We start from the raw sequence: 18,895 nt of genomic DNA, 5'->3' as shown, positions 1-18,895 counted from the left end.
AATACATATAAGCTCAAAGTTTATCTTCTTGGTTCTTTCGGTAAAGTCACGTAGAATGGAAATAATAAAATAATAAAAATAAAACATTATAAAATAATTCTCACGTTTCGGCCACAACGCAAGCAGCCGTCCTCGTTGTGGCCGAAACGTGGTGAGAAATATTTTATTATGTTTTATTTTTATTATTTCCATTCTACGTGACTTTACCGAAAGAACCAAGAAGATGAATCCCTGCAGTCACGAAAGCTTCAAATCAAAATGTAAGCTCAAAGTTACGACAATAACAATGGGTTCACAAGCAACAACAATAGCACTCGCGCACCAAATCAACCCTGTTGGTCCTGCATACAGACAAAAGCTCTTTTATTTCAAGTTAGTGTAAAGCGCTTTTACACAGGAAAACCGACTGGTCGAAAAATTATTTAGCGAACGCGATTCTTCCGACTGCACCTCCGTTTAGCACGGTTGTGGCTACGTACGGTGAGAAAGAAGTCCAACATACATACAAAAGCTGCAGGACATATGATAATTTGTTTAAAATACGGCATGCGGTTTAACGCCGACGAACATGTGTGGGCATTTATACAAGGTCGCGCTTGAAATTAGCAAGATCACTAAAGGTTGCCATTATAAAGCATTTACGAAATGGCTATAATGGTAAAAAAAAACTTACAACAAAGATTCCAACCATTGTCATTAACCATCCAAAAATGTACAGCTCTTATGGAACAGGGTAGAATATTTACAGCAACAAAAATTTATTTGAAAAAAAAAAAACATGGTCCTGTAAAAATACATGCGGCGGTCGTGTGGCCAAGAGGTCAGAGGTGCTGAGCTGTCACCAATGAGATCCTGGGTTCGACATTTTCAGCAGCACGGTCACCACAGACTGCACAAAAAAAATATTTGAAATACAAAAAGTTTGCGGGACACTACAACATGTGCCACTGGTGTGGATGAAGAGGCCGATTGACGCGACTTCAGAAGTAGTTCCGTGAAGTTATCTTACAGGGTCCGCTCTTATACATGATGGTTGCACTGCCAGCTGAAAGATTTCTTCATCTCACAACACGATTCCGACAGCAGTTGCGGGAATTACAAAGAAACTGAAGAATAACCGTGTCCGGCCAGAGACCAGGGGAAATCATCTCGGCATCTGCCGCGGTTCCGCGTTCCTCCGAATATCCACTGCTGGATGAAAGCCTCTCCATGCATTCAGTCATCGGGATCACTTCATCATACTTTACCACGCTGATCAGTTCGGGTGGGTTTCAACGGCTGGTTCACAGCTATCACTTGCAACCAATGCTAGCCATGTTCAAAATTCTAACTCCCAAGATATTAATGGGGTTTGGGATGGTCAAGTTGCGAAGTCGGGATGACTGCCGGTCAGTGGTCGATCATTACAGTGCCAACCACAGCAGGGAACGACGTGTCTGAGAGGACGTACATCTCAGAGACGGAGTGATCAACTTGGCTCTTGCGCAGGAGATGGATCATTCCGTCGCAAGACCCATGACAGGTGGCGACGGTTGTGTAGAATCCTTCATCCAGCAGCAGACGGATCATGGCCGATAGAACCAATAATATAGTACGTTAGACTGAGCCCAGAGCCCAAATATCGTAAGCACCGACAAACAAAACCCTACATTCTGTAGACTCTATTCAGCATGTGATTATGGCCCATATAGACAAATAGTTGCAATTCGACACCCACGAGATAGCGGTGGTTTGCAGAGGCCTTCATCGAGCAGTGGATAGATGGCTAACGATGATGGCACAGACTGCAAATTTATCTCGCTCAAAGTGGAGACCGAGCTACTGAAACTCCCGTGGTACCAGTCACATATTGGTTCGCCAATTTTAATCAAATTCAACGGCAGACAGCATCGAGCAAACGCCTGGCTGAGTGTACTCGGTGCTGCCAACTCAACCATTTTGTCGCTAGATTTGAGCGACGTTGTATTTTGGTATATCGAAGAGGGTCCTTGCTTCAAGCAAACCCGTCTCTGCTGATGAGACAATGAATTTCAAAAATGGTCCCGAGTTCGCTTGTGTTTAAATCAATGTTGCCGAAATTTGCACATCCAAAAAGGGTGTGTGGCCGATGGGATGTGTAAAAAAATATTTTATTTTACGTCGAGGGAGAGTTGAGGGGTCGTTACCCCAAAGGTGCCAGGCTGGTGTGAACCTTCGTAAAATCATAAGATTCTGTTCCTGGAACGTCCCAACTCTGGTAGAATATGATACCTTACCTCTCCTATCAAGGGAATTGGGCAGACTAAAGGTGAAAGTGGCCTGAGGTTCATTGTTGTCTTTTCCCCGCACCTCCGATTAGCAAGGTTGGCTACGGACGGTGCAAAAGAAGTTCAACATTCGGATTAGAAGTGTGTATTGGTCCACATGGCTTACGAAGTTTCGCAACGAATCCTCGCTCTTTAACTTTGCAACGTCCGAGTGGCTGAGAATTGCTGGTTCACGATTTCCGACGGCTTCCTGGCCTGCATCGCTGGACTTGGACCTCCGACGCCAGCCAATGCGGAGGATGGAGAGCGATCATGTTTTCGTGGGCTGGAAGCTCCTGCATTGACTGCATGGTCTCCAGGGACGTGGTTTTCCTCAACACTGATCGCTGCCTCCTGAGCGTGGAGACCCTCAGGATCAGCTTAGAGTCCCTCTCCGGCGGGGAGTCGGGTTTCCTCGTGGCTGCAGCGGGTTGAACCGTCACCTCCAGGGTGGGGGACCTTGCGTGAGCTGAGCAGAGGATGAACGCGACCGTGGGCTGCGCAGGACAATGCCCCCCATATCTGATCTGAGATATGTGGGAAAGGAGCGCATGGTGTACTTGTTGATTTTGCTGCTTATATTATCTCCACAACGACAATGATTATTTGTGTTATGCCGATTTCAGGCGCGTATTCAGGCTTCTCTACGAGTTTATTTTGTGATGCAGCCAGGTGGCTCAGCGGCTGAGCAAGCAGTCCACGATTGCAAAGTTGTGAGTTCAGATCTTGATCACTGGTGTCGACTCAGACCAGGTTGATGAAACAAGTACCACCTTCTGAGGAAGTCAACATTGGCTGTCCTTTAGATTGATTCGCCACCCACCATGGGATGTGGAATTTCCATCATTGGTTCTGCGAGGCGATAAACAGAAGAGCACTGCCTCAATTGTTCATTTGAGCAGGAAATAATGTTTAACTTCTGCGCAATACATGGCCACATGCCTAGTAACATATTTTGCTAAAGTGACTGGCAAACAATCTGGTCACATTCCAGATGAGAACATAATTCAAATGTATATGCAATTTATGGATGTGGGTGCATTCAGGGGACCCCGTATCAGCTCGCTACATTCAATGCTCGCTAAATCAACGCGATAGTTTCGGCGAATTTAAACATCGCATCGATCAACATCCGGTATACAGGTACTCCTCTACTTACGATGGAGATGCGTTACGACGACCCCATCGTAAGTCGAAAATATCTTAAGTCGAAGATGGCCTAGCCTACCCAGGAGTCTTAAAGAATGGTGATAATTTAGCAAAACAGAGCAATTTACAGTACCGTACTGGATAAACGATATACTGTATGTATTTATTAATTACAATACTGTATTGCACAGTACAATTTAAAATAATAAACAAGGTAAATTCTTAGCCTACCTATATGAACTGCAATTTAATAGAAAGTTTTTTCAGGAAACAATCCTATCTGCTATAAAAACGTTTAACATGCATTGAACGTATGTATCGTATCGTGGTAACCTTAAAATGAAATCGCTAAAGCTACGTATCATACATGCATTGAACGTATCGTAACGTATCATATTGTACTGTACTCACCAATATTGTCCGTCGTCTGCACACTTGAAAGATGTTAGGTTGTTGATGGCTACATTAACTTAGTTGTCGGAAGAGGATGGCAATGATAAAGTTTCAGTATCGTACCTCGTACGCTGCTGCGTTTGCCTGCCGCGCGAAATGTAAAATATGACAATTTTATTATATTGCTATCGCCAGATCGAAATATCGTTAGTCGGACCATCGTAACTCGGGGACTACCTGTATTCCTGTGGTTTGAGTTGGCAACACTGGCATCCGGGATGACAGGCGGTAGCAAGGGGCAATATAAGAATAGGTTTTACCCTGTCTGGCAATAAAACAGCTGTGTTAAGATGTTAAAACACCAAACTGAAACATCTTGCAAAGAATCATGTCAGCATTGACCACATATACTTGTGGTGAACATGCAAACTGCTGACCCCGAGCTCTCAATGTCCTGATAGTGGCATTGTCGTTGTGCTGTTCGCCTTTTGGCGTCATCCTCTGATCTAACACTGCTTGAGACGAGGTTCTGAAGAAAGCTGTCTCTGGTGTGGACCAATCAGTTTGAAAGACAATGCAGATACTGTCAGAGCATGTTGTTTTTTTGTTTGCATGTTCACCGCAAGTATACGTGGTCAAATGCCGACATGATTCCTTGCGAAAGGTTTCAGTTTGGGGTAAAAGCTATTCTTATATTTTGATACTGGCAAGGGAGGTCCCAGGGAGCAAGAGGAAAGTGGCAGGGTTCCGCAGGTGGCACGGCTCAGGAGACATCGGCCGCTCGGGGCAGGGAGAGAGGGCGGCGCGGGTCGTGCGGCGGCGGCGGCGGCGGAGGCAGCGGAGGCAGGGGCCGTGCGGTGTGGAGGCGACGCAAGTGCCGCGTCAGGCTGTAGGACTGCGTGAAGCGAACGCCGCACGCCTCGCACGCGTAAGGTTTCTCGCCCGTGTGCGTGCGCATGTGACGCGTCACGTCGCGGCCCTTCAGGAAGCGCTTCCCGCACACGTGGCAGCGGTACCGCCTCTCCCTCCCGCCGCCGCCGACACCGCCCCACTCGCCGCCGCCGCCGCTTTCGCCGGGCACGGCCAATTCGGCGCAAGCGAACTGCCCCGCCGCCAATCCCCCACCCATCGCCTCGTCGTCCTCGTCCTCCCCGTAGTCGTCGGCAAAGCCCTGCTCGTCGTCCAGGTTTTCGTTGTGGTTGTTGTCGTCGTTGTCGTCGTCGTTGTCGTCATCGTCGTTGGTGGTGGTGGCGGCGGCGGCGGCGCCGCTATTGCCGCAGCCAGTTGCACGGTAGGAAATTGGCGGTGCCGCCACCGCGACGCGACGGTAACGCGCCGCATCCGTTGCCGGTGCCCAGTTCCGGTCGCGCTGCTTGGCCGAGTTCCGCGGAGGCGGTTTTGCCACGTGCTTTTGCTCAGCGTCGACTGTCAAATCTGGTGCCAGGGAAGCGGAAAGACGGACAAACGGATCAAGGCGTCGCCCGTGGCCAAAGCTGATGATGCCACCACCAGTCATCGCTACAAACGCTTTCTCCCAGATCTGCCCTCACGGTCTCCCACCATCTGCTCTTAAGACTCGCACAAAGATGCACAGAGACCGCCAGCATCATACAGGAAGCTGTAGGCTCACAGAAACCCATAGATCTTCCTTGATAGTCTCCCACCATCTGCTCGCTCTTAGGCCATTTCCTTTGTGGAGACCGTGTCAGTGCCTGTCTCGGCCATTGACCCTCCTCCCCCAACGTGCACGTCCCACCCAGCGCAGCAGAGGTCGCAAACGGGTTTTGATTCCTTACCCGTACCCGGTCGCACCAGGGTTGCAAACAGGTACCCGTACCCGATACCCGGCTACCCGTACCCGGCCGGGTATCGGGTAGGGTACGGGTACCCGATTGCGACCTCTGGGATGAAGCCATGTTGCAGGCGCGGGTGGGTTGATTCTAGGAACTTGAATTGTGAGAAGAGACAAGACGTTGGGAAATGAGTGACAAACGTTGACTCACCAGTGACTCACGGCCTACCCGGACCCGTACCCGGCCGCGCCAGGGTCGCAAACGGTTACCCGTACCCGTACCCGGCCGGGTACGGGTAGCCGGGTATCGGGTAGGGTACGGGTATCGGGTACCCGGTTGCGACCTCTGCAGCGCAGCCAATTCTACCCAATCACGTCTAGAAGTGGAGACAGGCGTGTCGTAACAATGTGCGCACCGTGTGTGACCGTTCAGATGGTAACAAGAGATGACGAGAGACGTATAACTGCGTGGTGTTGTTTACCGTCCCACATGCCCTCGCCGCTCCGCTCGCCGTGCTCCCACGCGCCCTCCTCCTTCTCCTGCACCACCAGCGTGTCTGCGGCACAAGCGAGAAATGCATGGGCGCCCGAAACCCGTGACCTGTGGACGTGGCTCAGCGATGGCGCGTTTGCCACTTGTTGCAGAAACCCCCAGTTTGTAAACCGGTGGGACGCCCCCTGGTTGTTGTTATTCTTGTGGGGCGCTTTACTGTCGTGAAAAACGCTTCGCTTAGTGGACGCAAAGATTCCGCGAGATGTCATTCTAAACGAGTAGAGGCCATTGCGCGACGGCCTCATGGTCGTAGTTTGCCAAATTCAAAAGATTACCGAATATTTCAAAGAGGGTCCTGCGCCAAGCTCTCGCGAGATCGGGGACATTGTTGCTGCTGCTTCAAACGATCCCAACTGAGAAATTTGCTGGGCAATTCTTCAGCATTTGGATGTTTAGGACAATACCAGTTACATCGTACAGATGTTTTGCTTGAGCTATGGGAGGGAAACAGGAGGACCAGGAGGAAAACTCAGAAAGTATCCCAAACCCTTGCGGCGCGCGGTGCTGGGGAATCTGAAATGGTCACGATCGCCGTCGACATCACGACGACGGAATGAAACGCGCGCCGGGTCTGTCTCGCCACCCGCTGAAAACAACGCATGGTAACGTCTCGGTTAATCAACAGCATCATCGTTTATTACGCTCGTTTCAAAATTATAAAACACTTTACAAGAGAAGCAGTTATAAAACCAACGGGGAGAAAAACCACCTACAAACAAGCGAGAAGGCGTTACAAAAGCGAGCTTACATACAGAAAGGGGGGGCACAGCGGACTGGCTTCACAAAATAACTTGCAGCATGCAAGGCCTGGACTCGTTTTGACTTCCCTGAGTCTCATCAGCACGGTGTGACCAATGGGAAATGGCGTTCAGCTGTTGGTGAATTCTTAAAATACAATGGAAGTTGTTCACGTTTCTGTTTTTCGTTCACCAACATGCAATTAACAACCTCAAACTAACATTAGTAAAAAAACATTGAAATACAATTTTTAAAAAGTCAACGAGATTGATTTCCCCGCGCAAATGCGCATCAAGTCCTGAGCCAGGTGAAGAATTCCACATTTTTACAGGAGGGGAAAGTCCACCCATTGGGCAACCACCGTCGAAAAAAGTGGTACTCATTTTAACAGCCTGTGTAGGGATGATGGGGTCGCGACACCCCGACCCTAAAACCAACCAACATTCGAGTCTCCCACAAGGTTTTGATAGCGAAGCCGCTCGTTCCGATTGCCGAGCCACCTGGCCTCAACATAAGTATAAATTGATACAGGGGTCTATAATAACAAAGTTAATGTATGCTGATTAATGTGTTAGTTCTCCGAAGTTAATTAATCTACGTCAATTAATTAATGTAAATATTACATACTTTGTGTTAACATAAAAAACATAGAAATGGATTATACTTGTAAACAGTACATGTGCTATTTAAATATCTACTGTACAGTAATGCATCTAAAAAAAAACAAAATATTTCACCTGCAAAATCCCTCGGGATGGATTAACATCTCAAATTGCAAATGTGTCCAGTGTCGATAGGCACACAGATAGCAAACGAGTAATAATTGACAATTTAGTTTATCGAAATTGGCTACGTATGGAGCGAAATAAGTTCATATCCTCAGGTTTTTTCGGTAAAGTCACGTAGGTAAAAAATTTAAATTAATAAAAGTAAAATACAATAAAAATCACGACGTTTCGGAGACAACACAAGCTTCCGTCTTCAGGTGGAACCGTCACATCACGATAGCTGTTTTAAGTGATATCAAGTAAGATACAGCTATCGTGCTGTGACGGTTCCACCTGAAGACGGAAGCTTGTGTTGCCTCCGAAACGTCGTGATTTTTTATTTTATTTTTATTAATTAACATTTTTTACCTACGTGACTTTACCGAAAAAACCTAAGAATATGAATCCTTGCAGTCACGAAAGCTTCAAATTTAGAACGAAATAAGTTCAACATACAAAAATCTGGTATTTGCGCCATTCTCATCGCGCAGTGTTCTTCATTGCAAGGTCAACGGGCCACTGATGCGGTCTCCCAACAAGACACAAAAGTGAAAACACAACTTGCAGGCGGTGGCAACCCTCACACTGATGATGTATTACACTGGTCAACACACTTTTTCTGGCATAAGGTATTCCAACGGTTTTAAGGTAATTTTGGGGAGCTGATTCCAAATCCTATCACATCAGGTTTTTGAGATATTAAATATTGCATTTTCAATAAAAACTGCAGAAGAAAAATATTAAATAAATGTGGATATCTACATAAAATGATATTATCAACACACTATCCTAAAAATACAGCACCATATTTTAACACTAAATCAATCACTGACTAGTAACAACTTGCAATCATAAGTGACAGAGTTCATTTCGGGTAAAAATCAATGAAAATGGGGTATGCCGATAGCATAAAATGAGATGTGATAGAGCAAATCTGAGATCAGATTTGGAATCAGCACCCTGAAATTAGTCTAAAACAGCTGCAAAAGTCCAGGCCAGAATTTTTTTTTGTTGACCAGTGTAATTATCGGCGAAATTGTCCCCCCCCCCCCGCCTTTGAAAGCGAGTGAAGAACACTGGTATAGCACGACGCTTTCACGGTCTGCAGTAGTTTCACAGTGGAGGGTGATGTGGCTCTGCAAACCCACCGATGACTGACTAATCTTTCCAAATGACGCCACGAGATCTCCGAAGCCCACCATTTACTTTTTAGTCTCACGTTTAACGACCTGTTAGCGTTGCTTTACAATTGTGTTTCCTCGCTGGCTCCAGGCGGTGTACACCGCTCGATGACTCGTGCAATTTTTATTTGACAGGGTGCGCACGTCTATAAATTAATACGATGGAAGTTATAGATTTCAAATGTGTGTGTGTGCGCGCATAAGCGGCACCATCACGCGTTCGCTACGCAAGTGTCAATTGATAACCTGGACTCCCCTGCGAATGGGATGGTAATCCGTCCCAAGCGATTTTCCAGGTGAAATATTTGAACAAAATTCTCTAACAGGCGTCCCTCGCATAACGCACCCCCCCCCCCCCAACCCTCCCCCCACTGCCGAAGCACAAATTCGGGGTCAAGAGATTCATCTTTAAGGAGCATACGTCACACTTAGACTATGCGTTTCACAGTTGCGTGCTCAGAAAGCAGAAAACAAACCTAAGAGTATAAAACATTTTCCAAGTAAAAAATAATCTTTAACGATAACAATTCCGATAATAAAAAAACCCGAATATTTCTGATGGCGTCACCGAGGCTGGGCGTAGCCGTTGTAGATTTGCCGTCTTTGTTTGCATCGTGCACGGAAAGGGTTCAAGAAGCCCTCAAAGTTACCCTTATCAAATATAAATTTTTGCAAGGAGCAATTATTTTATGTTAATAAGTGGTTATTAAAGTAATTTTTGCAATGTTAATATCATAATTAGGTACGATAATTTGCATGTATTTTACAAATCCAGGGCTAAAATAATGAAATGATAATTGTTTATTCGGTAACCCCCCTCAGGAATGCATGTCGCACGCTATGCGAGGGACGCTTATATTTGGTTGAGAGATTTTCTGAACCCACGTGGCGAGAGTGAGCCGAAACAAAAATAGTTGGTACGTTAAATGTGTTACCCTAAGTTTGGTCTGGGAGTGTTGTTGTTGTTTTTGCTACCTTGTCCAAGCCTTGAAATAGTTGAATTATATGTTTTCTTGGTTCTTTCGGTAAAGTCACGTAGAAGAGAAATAATAAAAATATAAAAAGAATAAAAATTATCACGTTTCGACTGCAACACAAGCAATCATCATCAGGTGTAAAATCCACAGCTTGTGTTGCAGTCGAAACGTCGTGAAAATTGTTTTTATATTTTTATTATTTTATTATTTCCATTCTACGTGACTTTACCGAAAGAACCAAGAATATGAATCCCTGCAGTCACAAAAGCTTTAAATCAAAACATAATTGTTGTTTATATCTCCTGACTTTCTTACCTATTGTGCACTCCTATAGTTGTTTTGAAATTATTTGCCATTGTGACTTGCTGAGCCCGCCCTTAATGATCCCGAAATGCCTTGTGACAATCTGAATTGGTGTGACCGTGTTTGACAGTGGTGGATCTTAGGGAAAAAAAAGATTTTGGCCAGATCATTGCAGCTTAACCCAAAAATCAATGACTCGCAAAAAAAACATGCGTAAACTGTACGGCAAGTCTTTGCTTAACGCAATTTCACTATAACACGGTTCTTCTATTAGGGAATACTTTTTTTGCACATCATAACACGATTTCTGAGCATCCGACGACGAACTACTCTTCTCCTTGAGCTGCACGGCTGAGCGGTACGGGAATGCTTACGCGCAGAATGACAGTGCGTAACGTACCCGAATTTCAATTCTCTGCCCCGCCACCTTATGGTGTGTGCGTACATCGTAGCTGGCCAAACTTTTTCCTAACCTCATCTCGTGGGGAATTTTTTTTTTGCTTCATGACTTTCATGTTAACGTGCCACTTCTTGGGAACGAGGAATTACTGTGCGACGCTCAAGTAGCCTAATGTACCAAACGAGAAGGACAACACAAAGAGTGACAGAAAACACAAGCGAGACGGAAAACACCACAGAAACGGGCAGAGCACACGAGAGCACCCAAACGAGATGCACGATGCACGCAACAGATTCATGAATCAGGTTGCAACCCTGACAACTTCACGATGCATCGACTCTCCTGGGAGAGACGGCGAGGGCGGTGGAAACTTAAGAAATTACATTGTGTGTGAGGGGTGGCGGTCACTGTCCGCAGCTTTGATGAATCATTCTGGTGTCGATCTGCCAGCATTGTGGTGCCGGTTGGAACCTCGTCTTATTGCTGTCTCCATGTAGGGGACTCCATGGTTGGTGTGCTGTGGTCATTCTCTAGACGTTCTGCAATGAGAGGGGCTCAAGTGTTTACCGTCACCCCACCTGGTTTGCGTTTGGTTACCACACACCCTTGACCGTATTTGTGTTGTCTTGATAGCATTCCTCATCCCTTTCTGGACGTTATTCGTGGTTCACAATCTTCAGTGTTTTGAGATAAAATGTGCATGGATGACGCTAAAGAAAGTTAAAATAATTATTTGGTATTTTCCCCACCCTCAAAGCACACCTTTGGGGTGGGGGGTTAGCAGTGAATCGTTACACGGCAACTTATCAATCAACGACTGCTCGGCCTACTAACCAGCTACTGCTCACCTACTAATAAGTATGGATCACATTCGGCTGTACTTGCGCACAGCAGCAGGCGGTGGCCACCGCGATGGCACGAAACATCGACGGGGCGGAGACGGCGAGGGGGACGAGCTCGTTGTTCGGCAGACCGATCGTCACAAGCACTATCTGGCACACCCCCCACCCTTCTCCTCCTTCACTGCTGCCGGTGGCGGTGACGGCGATTGGCACTTGTGCTTCTGCAGCTCGCTCTGCTGAATGAAGGCCTGCCCGCAGTTCTGGCACTCGTACGGCTTTTGCCCCGCGTGAATCCGTCGGTGCCGCACCAGGTTCCATGCCTGCGCGAACGTCTTGCCACAGCAGGAGCAGCGGTAGGGCCGCTCGCCCGTGTGTCGCCGCACGTGCACCAGAAGCTTGCTGCGGCACGAGAAGTAGCGTCCGCACTGCTCGCAGCAGCGGCTCTTCTCCCCGCTGGTGGAGCCGCTCCGCGCGACGCCGATGCCGGCCCGGCACAACGCCCCGAGCCCTGGCCCTTCCAGGCCGCCGTCTACCAGTGCCAGCGCGGTGCCGTCGAGGTAGCCCAGGAATTCTGGCCGGCACGGTCCCTCGTCTGCCGATGCAGAGCGACCGCACGGGTCGTCCTCCTCCTCCTTGTCCTCATCGTAGTCGCAGTCGAGAGGCGAGCTGCCGCTTTTGTCTCTCTCCGGCAAAAGTGTGACGCGGAAGTTTGAGTCGGAACTGCTGTGCTGCGAGCTACTGGCGTCAGCGGCCTGCGGCTCTGCGGCTGGTGGCTTTGAATAGCCGGCGTGCAAACGGCACCCTGCTGCTTCGGCTGCTGTGTCTCCTGCAGGGCGAAGGCAAAGATGTTTTGAGCTCCAGCAACTTGCCAAAACCTTCCTGAAGAAAGACGAAGATGCTAGGAGGCAGCGCTGGTCCCCCGTGCTGGGCCACGGTGTAACGATTCACCTCGTCCCCTCCCAACTGCCACCGCCCCCACCCCCCCTATCTGCCCCGACCCCTCCCACGCGACTGGATGAATTGTCGTCATTTTGATTCATGGACAGATTCTTCACTTTGCTGCGTCTCGTTGTACTGTCTTTTTTTTACACGGTTGCTGGGCACAGGCCCAAAGGTCTAAAATGTCAATCGGCTAGCAAACAAACAGCACTGCCAAAGTTGGAATAGATTAAAAAAAAATTACACAAATATTGAAATGGGAAAAGAATCGACGGGAGGAAATTCCAGAGTGGAGCAGTGCGATGGAAGAGGCAGAGAGAGAAGTGAGGTGATCTGCAGTGTCATCGTTGAACGGAGTGTGAACGAAACAACACACTCGGTCTAGGAGGCCGAGTGTTTTATTTGTATTCGCAACAACACCCGCCGTTCACCTCCCACGATGATGATGCCATCAGTGCTTGTGCCAGGTTAAATGCACTTTCAGGCTATCACGCAAAGTGTGGAAGGCTCGCCAGCAGGCGGTCACGGTACAGACCCAGGGGCCATGGGGTTGACTGGTAGATACACCACCCGTGCTCGCCAATATGCCAACTTGATGCGTTTTAGCTGCTTGCACTCAGCTCGTTGCGAGCCTCGCTCCTCTGCCCTCCACTGTTGCTGGAGGGCGGGCTGCCCCACAAGCACTCCACACACAGACGCATCTCACCTTCCGTCTCGTCCTCTTGCTCGACCTTGATGCTCAGAAACGGCGTCTCTGTGCTGGTGGTGTGGAGGTCACATTGGGCACGTTGGGGGCGGTCTAAAAACACAAAAACAAGCACGGAACTTTGTCAGCTCGGGTGCTGCTCGTCACACAAGCTGCGGACGGAGAAAAAATATATTGCCGGTGTATCATTTCTAAGCGGTAGGCCTTATCTGACCCACAGGCCTTAAGTTACCGGACCCCTGTCCTACGTAAACCACCAACCTTTGCCTCCAAAGTGTGGCCACCCACCCACCAACCTCCTCTCACCTGCACAGGGTTTTTGACTCGAAATGGCATGTCCGTTCATTCCTATCTCGTCGTGCTGCAAGTCCGCCAGGCTCTCCACGTTATCATCGTCCACCATGTCTAGGGAAAGCCAGAGAGAACACACCACTCAGACAGAGACCTTTACTCAGCAACACAAAGTGAACTCCACGCATCCATCTGAGTTTGTAGAATTCACTTTGTACGAGTCTATGGGTCTCTGCAAGATGCTCTGGGTGTCTGTGCGAGTCTTTGATTATATATGTAACTCTCTTGGTGAACCCATGTGAACTTTGCAACGGGGGTGCGTCACGTAATCCGGTAGGCGTGCGTGCGTGTTGTTTTAGCGCGTGTCTGCGAGACCAGAAACCTATAACGGCAGTGGTGGCGTGACGGCGTCACCTGTGTCGATTAGCTTCTCTCCAGGAGAGTTGGACCCGGCCACACCAATGGAGCCACAGTATCCGGGCTCCAGCGCCGGCTCCAGGCAGCGGAACCGCTGTGCCGACTGCAGCAGCTCGCGGCTCAGCGAGCTCAGCGTGGCCACGATGGCGTCCAGGAGGCTGCCGAGAACGGCGCGGCTCGCCAGTGCCCCCTCGCAGCGGGGACCGCACGCCCCCGCCTCCTCGTCATCTTCGTCCACGGACCCTCGCCGCTCCTCTCCCTCGTCGTCGCTGTCGCCGCCGGCGCCCGGGGTTGTCCCCCGCCGGCGCCGCCCTCGCCGCCGCGTCGGCGCCAGGGCGAGCACGAGTCGGCGCAGCACGGCGTACAAGGCGAAGGGCAGGCGGTCGCGGGCGGTGCCCAGCAGCTCGGCCGTCACCTGCGCGTCCTCGGCGCACGCCAGCAGCTCCTCGTAGTCGCTGATGCCCAGCTCGCGCTGCATGGCGTCGGCGAACGTGGGCTTCATGCCACGCGCCGCCAGCCACGCCGGGAAGTCCCCGCGCGGGTTAACCTCCACCGCGCACGCCGCCATCGCTCGCTAATCAGCACTGCTGGGGTATGGTAGGATGGGAGGTGGTGACATAAAGATACAATCACTTTCAATACTTTTATATTAGTTTTATAGAATACCTTACGATGTTTCACGCAGTGTCCAGCAATCCATCGTATCCAACTACCAAATTCGGCTGTGACAATTGTTTAACTTATCGGCGAGCCGAAACAATAACTGGCAGATTAAATGCCTTTACACTCACATTTGAGAACCCCATTTCACAGCGGTGATGCTGTCGGGTGGTGGAGGGTTAACACAACAAAAGGTTGAACAGATAATTAAGTGGCCCAACCCAAAAATCAATTGTGACCGAAATGATACTGGAAATCGACCAAAAATGTGATTTATTTTATTTTCTAGTGTTGGTGGAGGTGGTGAGACAGACTAACATTAGCATTTCTAATTCAACAGCACCACGTGCTGCAGGGGTCGAGGTTACATCCTGCCCTGAGATAATGTATTCAGGCAGAATTTTCTGGATCTGATACAGAAATGTTGAGATGTCTGCTTGGCTCAGGGGTATATAATCAGAGAGACAGCACCGCCGAGAACCTGGAATTAAATCCATGTTTAAGCCACCTCTAACAAAACCAGGTGATGCTCTGAGCCCAGTGACAATTAACTCACGTGACATTTAAGACTTATATGGAGACCAACAAACTGACTGAACGAGTTGTTCTGAGGTGTGGTTAGTTTTGACGAGTCTCAGATTTGTCACCAGACACTGCACAGACAAACCCATCAACTTAAATGTGGTCTTATAATTGGTCTGAAACCCAAGTTCTAAAAATATCGACGATATGGCAGATGTAAATGAGATCTGCCCAACTTGCTAGGAGACGACAGTTCCAAGAGAAACCCCACCGTCGTGTGCGATGGTTGCATTGTATCGTTCCGAGCTGTGTAATGTGGGCGAATATCGACTTTGCCAAATTGAGAACCAGGAGCAAGGGGACCAGGACAGAACCAGTGGAGCAAGAGCACCAGGACAGAACCAGTGGAGCAAGGGAACCAGCGCAGAACCAGCGGAGCAAGGGAACCAGGGCAGAACCAGTGGAGCAAGGGGACCAGGGCAGAACCAGTGGAGGAAGGGGACCAGACAGAACCAGTGGAGCAAGAGGACCAGGACAGAACCAGTGGAGCAAGGGGACCAGGAGAGAACCAGTGGAGGAAGAGGACCAGGACAGAACCAGTGGAGGAAGAGGACCAGGACAGAACCAGTGGAGCAAGAGGACCAGGACAGAACCAGTGGAGGAAGAGTACCAGGAGAGAACCAGTGGAGCAAGAGGACCAGGACAGAACCAGTGGAGGAAGGGGACCAGGAGAGAACCAGTGGAGGAAGAGGACCAGGACAGAACCAGTGGAGGAAGAGGACCAGGACAGAACCAGTGGAGCAAGAGGACCAGGACAGAACCAGTGGAGGAAGGGAACCAGGAGAGAACCAGTGGAGCAAGAGGACCAGGACAGAACCAGTGGAGCAAGAGGACCAGGACAGAACCAGTGGAGCAAGAGGACCAGGACAGAACCAGTGGAGGAAGGGAACCAGGAGAGAACCAGTGGAGCAAGAGGACCAGGACAGAACCAGTGGAGGAAGGGAACCAGGAGAGAACCAGTGGAGCAAGAGGACCAGGACAGAACCAGTGGAGCAAGAGGACCAGGACAGAACCAGTGGAGCAAGAGGACCAGGACAGAACCAGTGGAGGAAGGGAACCAGGAGAGAACCAGTGGAGCAAGAGGACCAGGACAGAACCAGTGGAGGAAGGGAACCAGGGCAGAACCAGTGGAGCAAAGGAACCAGGAGAGAACCAGTGGAGCAAGAGGATCAGGAGGACAGAACCAGTGGAGGAAGAGAACCAGAAGAGAACCAGTGGAGCAAGAGGACCAGACAGAACCAGTGGAGGAAGGGAACCAGGGCAGAACCAGTGGAGCAAAGGGACCAGGACAGAACCAGTGGAGGAAGAGAACCAGGAGAGAACCAGTGGAGCAAGAGGACCAGACAGAACCAGTGGAGGAAGATAACCAGGAGAGAACCAGTGGAGCAAGGGGACCAGGACAGAACCAGTGGAGCAAGAGGACCAGACAGAACCAGTGGAGCAAGAGGACCAGACAGAACCAGTGGAGGAAGAGTACCAGGAGAGAACCAGTGGAGGAAGAGAACCAGGAGAGAACCAGTGGAGCAAGGGGACCAGGACAGAACCAGTGGAGGAAGGGAACCAGGAGAGAACCAGTGGAGGAAGGGAACCAGGAGAGAACCAGTGGAGGAAGGGAACCAGGACAGAACCAGTGAAGGGAACCAGGGCAGAACCAGTGGAGCGAACCAGGGCAGAACCAGTGGAGCAAAGGGACCAGGACAGAACCAGTGGAGCAAGAGGATCAGGAGGACAGAACCAGTGGAGAAAGGATCAAAAATCGGACATATTTCCGAGTCGGCCCAGGTCTATTATTTAACCAAGAAAACTGTGCAGTAAAGGGCGATAGCTCAACACAAAAGCGGCACAAAAATCTCGGCCAAAAAATAAAATATAAATTCCTGCTACTAACCGAACACCACGGACGCCAATTGGCAGGCAAACACGGGGGAGGGGGGAGCCACGCGCCCAGCCACCCGGTGGTGGACGGCTCCTATCGGGTGAGGAGGAGGAGGCGGTGGCGGTGGGGGTCACGGCGAACAGAGAACCCGCTGAGGAGCACAGCAGCAAAGCTCCAAATGATGGCGGAACGACGACGAACTGCGCGAGCCACGGCGCCAACTCCCGAGTGGGTGGGGAGGAGGATGAGGAGGGGGGTGGAGAGAGGCGGCCCCGGGGCACGGGTCGAGAGGGGAGTCCCAGGCTCGGCCTGGGCCGCTGAAGCCTGGACTAGGCCTCACAAGAGCGGCGTACGCCAATCGACGCCACGTGTTTCCCCGGTTGGTGCGAGGGTGGCCGTCTCCCCCCGCGTGCGAGAGAGTTTCTCTCCCTCGACGACGTCGCCGCCACTCGCCGCCAGACGCCGGTCCCGAGTGTAGGAGTTGTATGGTGGACGAAGGGGGAAGGGGGTTGAGGGGGCCGAGGGTTGGTGAGGAAGAATCCGGCGGGAAACCTCCGCGCTCACCCGCTCACGTGACGCGCGTCTTCGCGTCATCAGGGTAGCCCCTCCCCCCACTCCGCCAAACCCCTCCCCCCCCACTCCCGCCAAACCCCTCCCCCCACTCCCGCCAAACCCCTCCCCCCACCCCGCCAAACCCCTCCCCCCACCCCGCCAAACCCCTCCCCCCCACCCCGCCAAACCCCTCCCCCCACCCCGCCAAACCCCTCCCCCCACCCCGCCAAACCCCTCCCCCCACTCCCGCCAAACCCCTCCCCCCACCCCGCCAAACCCCTCCCCCCACCCCGCCAAACCCCTCCCCCCACTCCCGCCAAACCCCTCCCCCCATCCCCGCCAAACCCCTCCCCCTACCCCGCCAAACCCTTCCCCCCACCCCGCCAAACCCCTCCCCCCCATCCCCGCCAAACCCCTCCCCCCACCCCGCCAAACCCCTCCCCCCACCCCGCCAAACCCCTCCCCCCACTCCCGCCAAACCCCTCCCCCCATCCCCGCCAAACCCCTCCCCCTACCCCGCCAAACCCCTCCCCCCCATCCCCGCCAAACCCCTCCCCCCACCCCGCCAAACCCTTCCCCCCACCCCGCCAAACCCCTCCCCCCCATCCCCGCCAAACCCCTCCCCCCACCCCGCCAAACCCCTCCCCCCATCCCTGCCAAACCCCTCCCCCCACCCCGCCAAACCCCTCCCCCCATCCCTGCCAAACCCCTCCCCCCACCCCGCCAAACCCCTCCCCCCATCCCCGCCAAACCCCTCCCCCCACCCCGCCAAACCCCTCCCCCCATCCCCGCCAAACCCCTCCCCCCACCCCGCCAAACCCCTCCCCCCATCCCCGCCAAACCCCTCCCCCCACCCCGCCAAACCCCTCCCCCCACCCCGCCAAACCCCTCCCCCCATCCCCGCCACACCCCTCCCCCCACCCCGCCAAACCCCTCCCCCCACCCCGCCAAACCCCTCCCCCCATCCCCGCCAAACCTCACCCCGCCAAACCCCTCCCCCATCCCTGCCAAACCCCTCCCCCCACCCCGCCAAACCCCTCCCCCCACCCCGCCAAACCCCTCCCCCCATCCCCGCCAAACCCCTCCCCCCATCCCCGCCAAACCCCTCCCCTCACCCCCGCCAAGCAAGACGACGCACGATTGGTGGAGACCGGCGGCGCGCCTCGGACTAAGACGGCGTTCTATTGGCGGAGAAGAGTGGCCAATCGGAGTGAGGCGCGGCCGCGCGGGGGGTGGGGGGGGGCTAACGAGGGCGGTGGAATCGATAAGAGGTGAAATCGATAACGATGGAATTAGAAAAATATGGCATCGATGAAGATAGAATCTGTCCATAAAGGTTGAATCTAAAGACGTGGAATAGATGAAGATTGAATCTATCAAGGTGGAAACTAAAGGCGTGGAAATCGATATATGTGGAATCGATGTACGTAATTCATTGATTTGTATGACTGTCCGGAAATTGAAAGTGACGCGTCTAAATAGCCACAACGTT

At 51.4% G+C, this 18,895-nt stretch overlaps 1 protein-coding gene across 5 annotated transcripts; it reads right to left on the bottom strand.

The window, feature by feature from the left end:
- Positions 1–346: 346 nt before the first annotated feature.
- Positions 347–17,430, bottom strand: LOC144947670 (uncharacterized). 5 transcript variants are annotated; one of them, XM_078876929.1, is made up of 7 exons: positions 16,864–17,430; positions 13,731–14,320; positions 13,332–13,430; positions 13,026–13,118; positions 6,102–6,176; positions 3,846–5,261; positions 347–3,137 (listed from the first exon to the last, which is right to left on the bottom strand). In XM_078876929.1, exons 2-6 carry the CDS (start codon positions 14,299–14,301, stop codon positions 4,591–4,593), a joined length of 1,509 nt encoding a protein of 502 aa, XP_078733055.1. In that variant the 5' UTR covers positions 14,302–14,320; positions 16,864–17,430; the 3' UTR covers positions 347–3,137; positions 3,846–4,590. The 5 variants fall into 5 exon arrangements, with proteins under 5 accessions (XP_078733055.1, XP_078733057.1, XP_078733056.1 ...); XM_078876931.1 differs by having other exon boundaries at positions 347–2,812; XM_078876930.1 differs by having other exon boundaries at positions 13,731–14,317.
- Between the last annotated feature and the right edge of the window lie 1,465 nt (positions 17,431–18,895).

This window comes from Lampetra fluviatilis, chromosome 46, assembly GCF_964198595.1.
Source record: "Lampetra fluviatilis chromosome 46, kcLamFluv1.1, whole genome shotgun sequence".
NCBI classification, from domain to species: domain Eukaryota; kingdom Metazoa; phylum Chordata; class Hyperoartia; order Petromyzontiformes; family Petromyzontidae; genus Lampetra; species Lampetra fluviatilis.
This window is presented reverse-complemented; position numbering and strand designations above follow the sequence as displayed.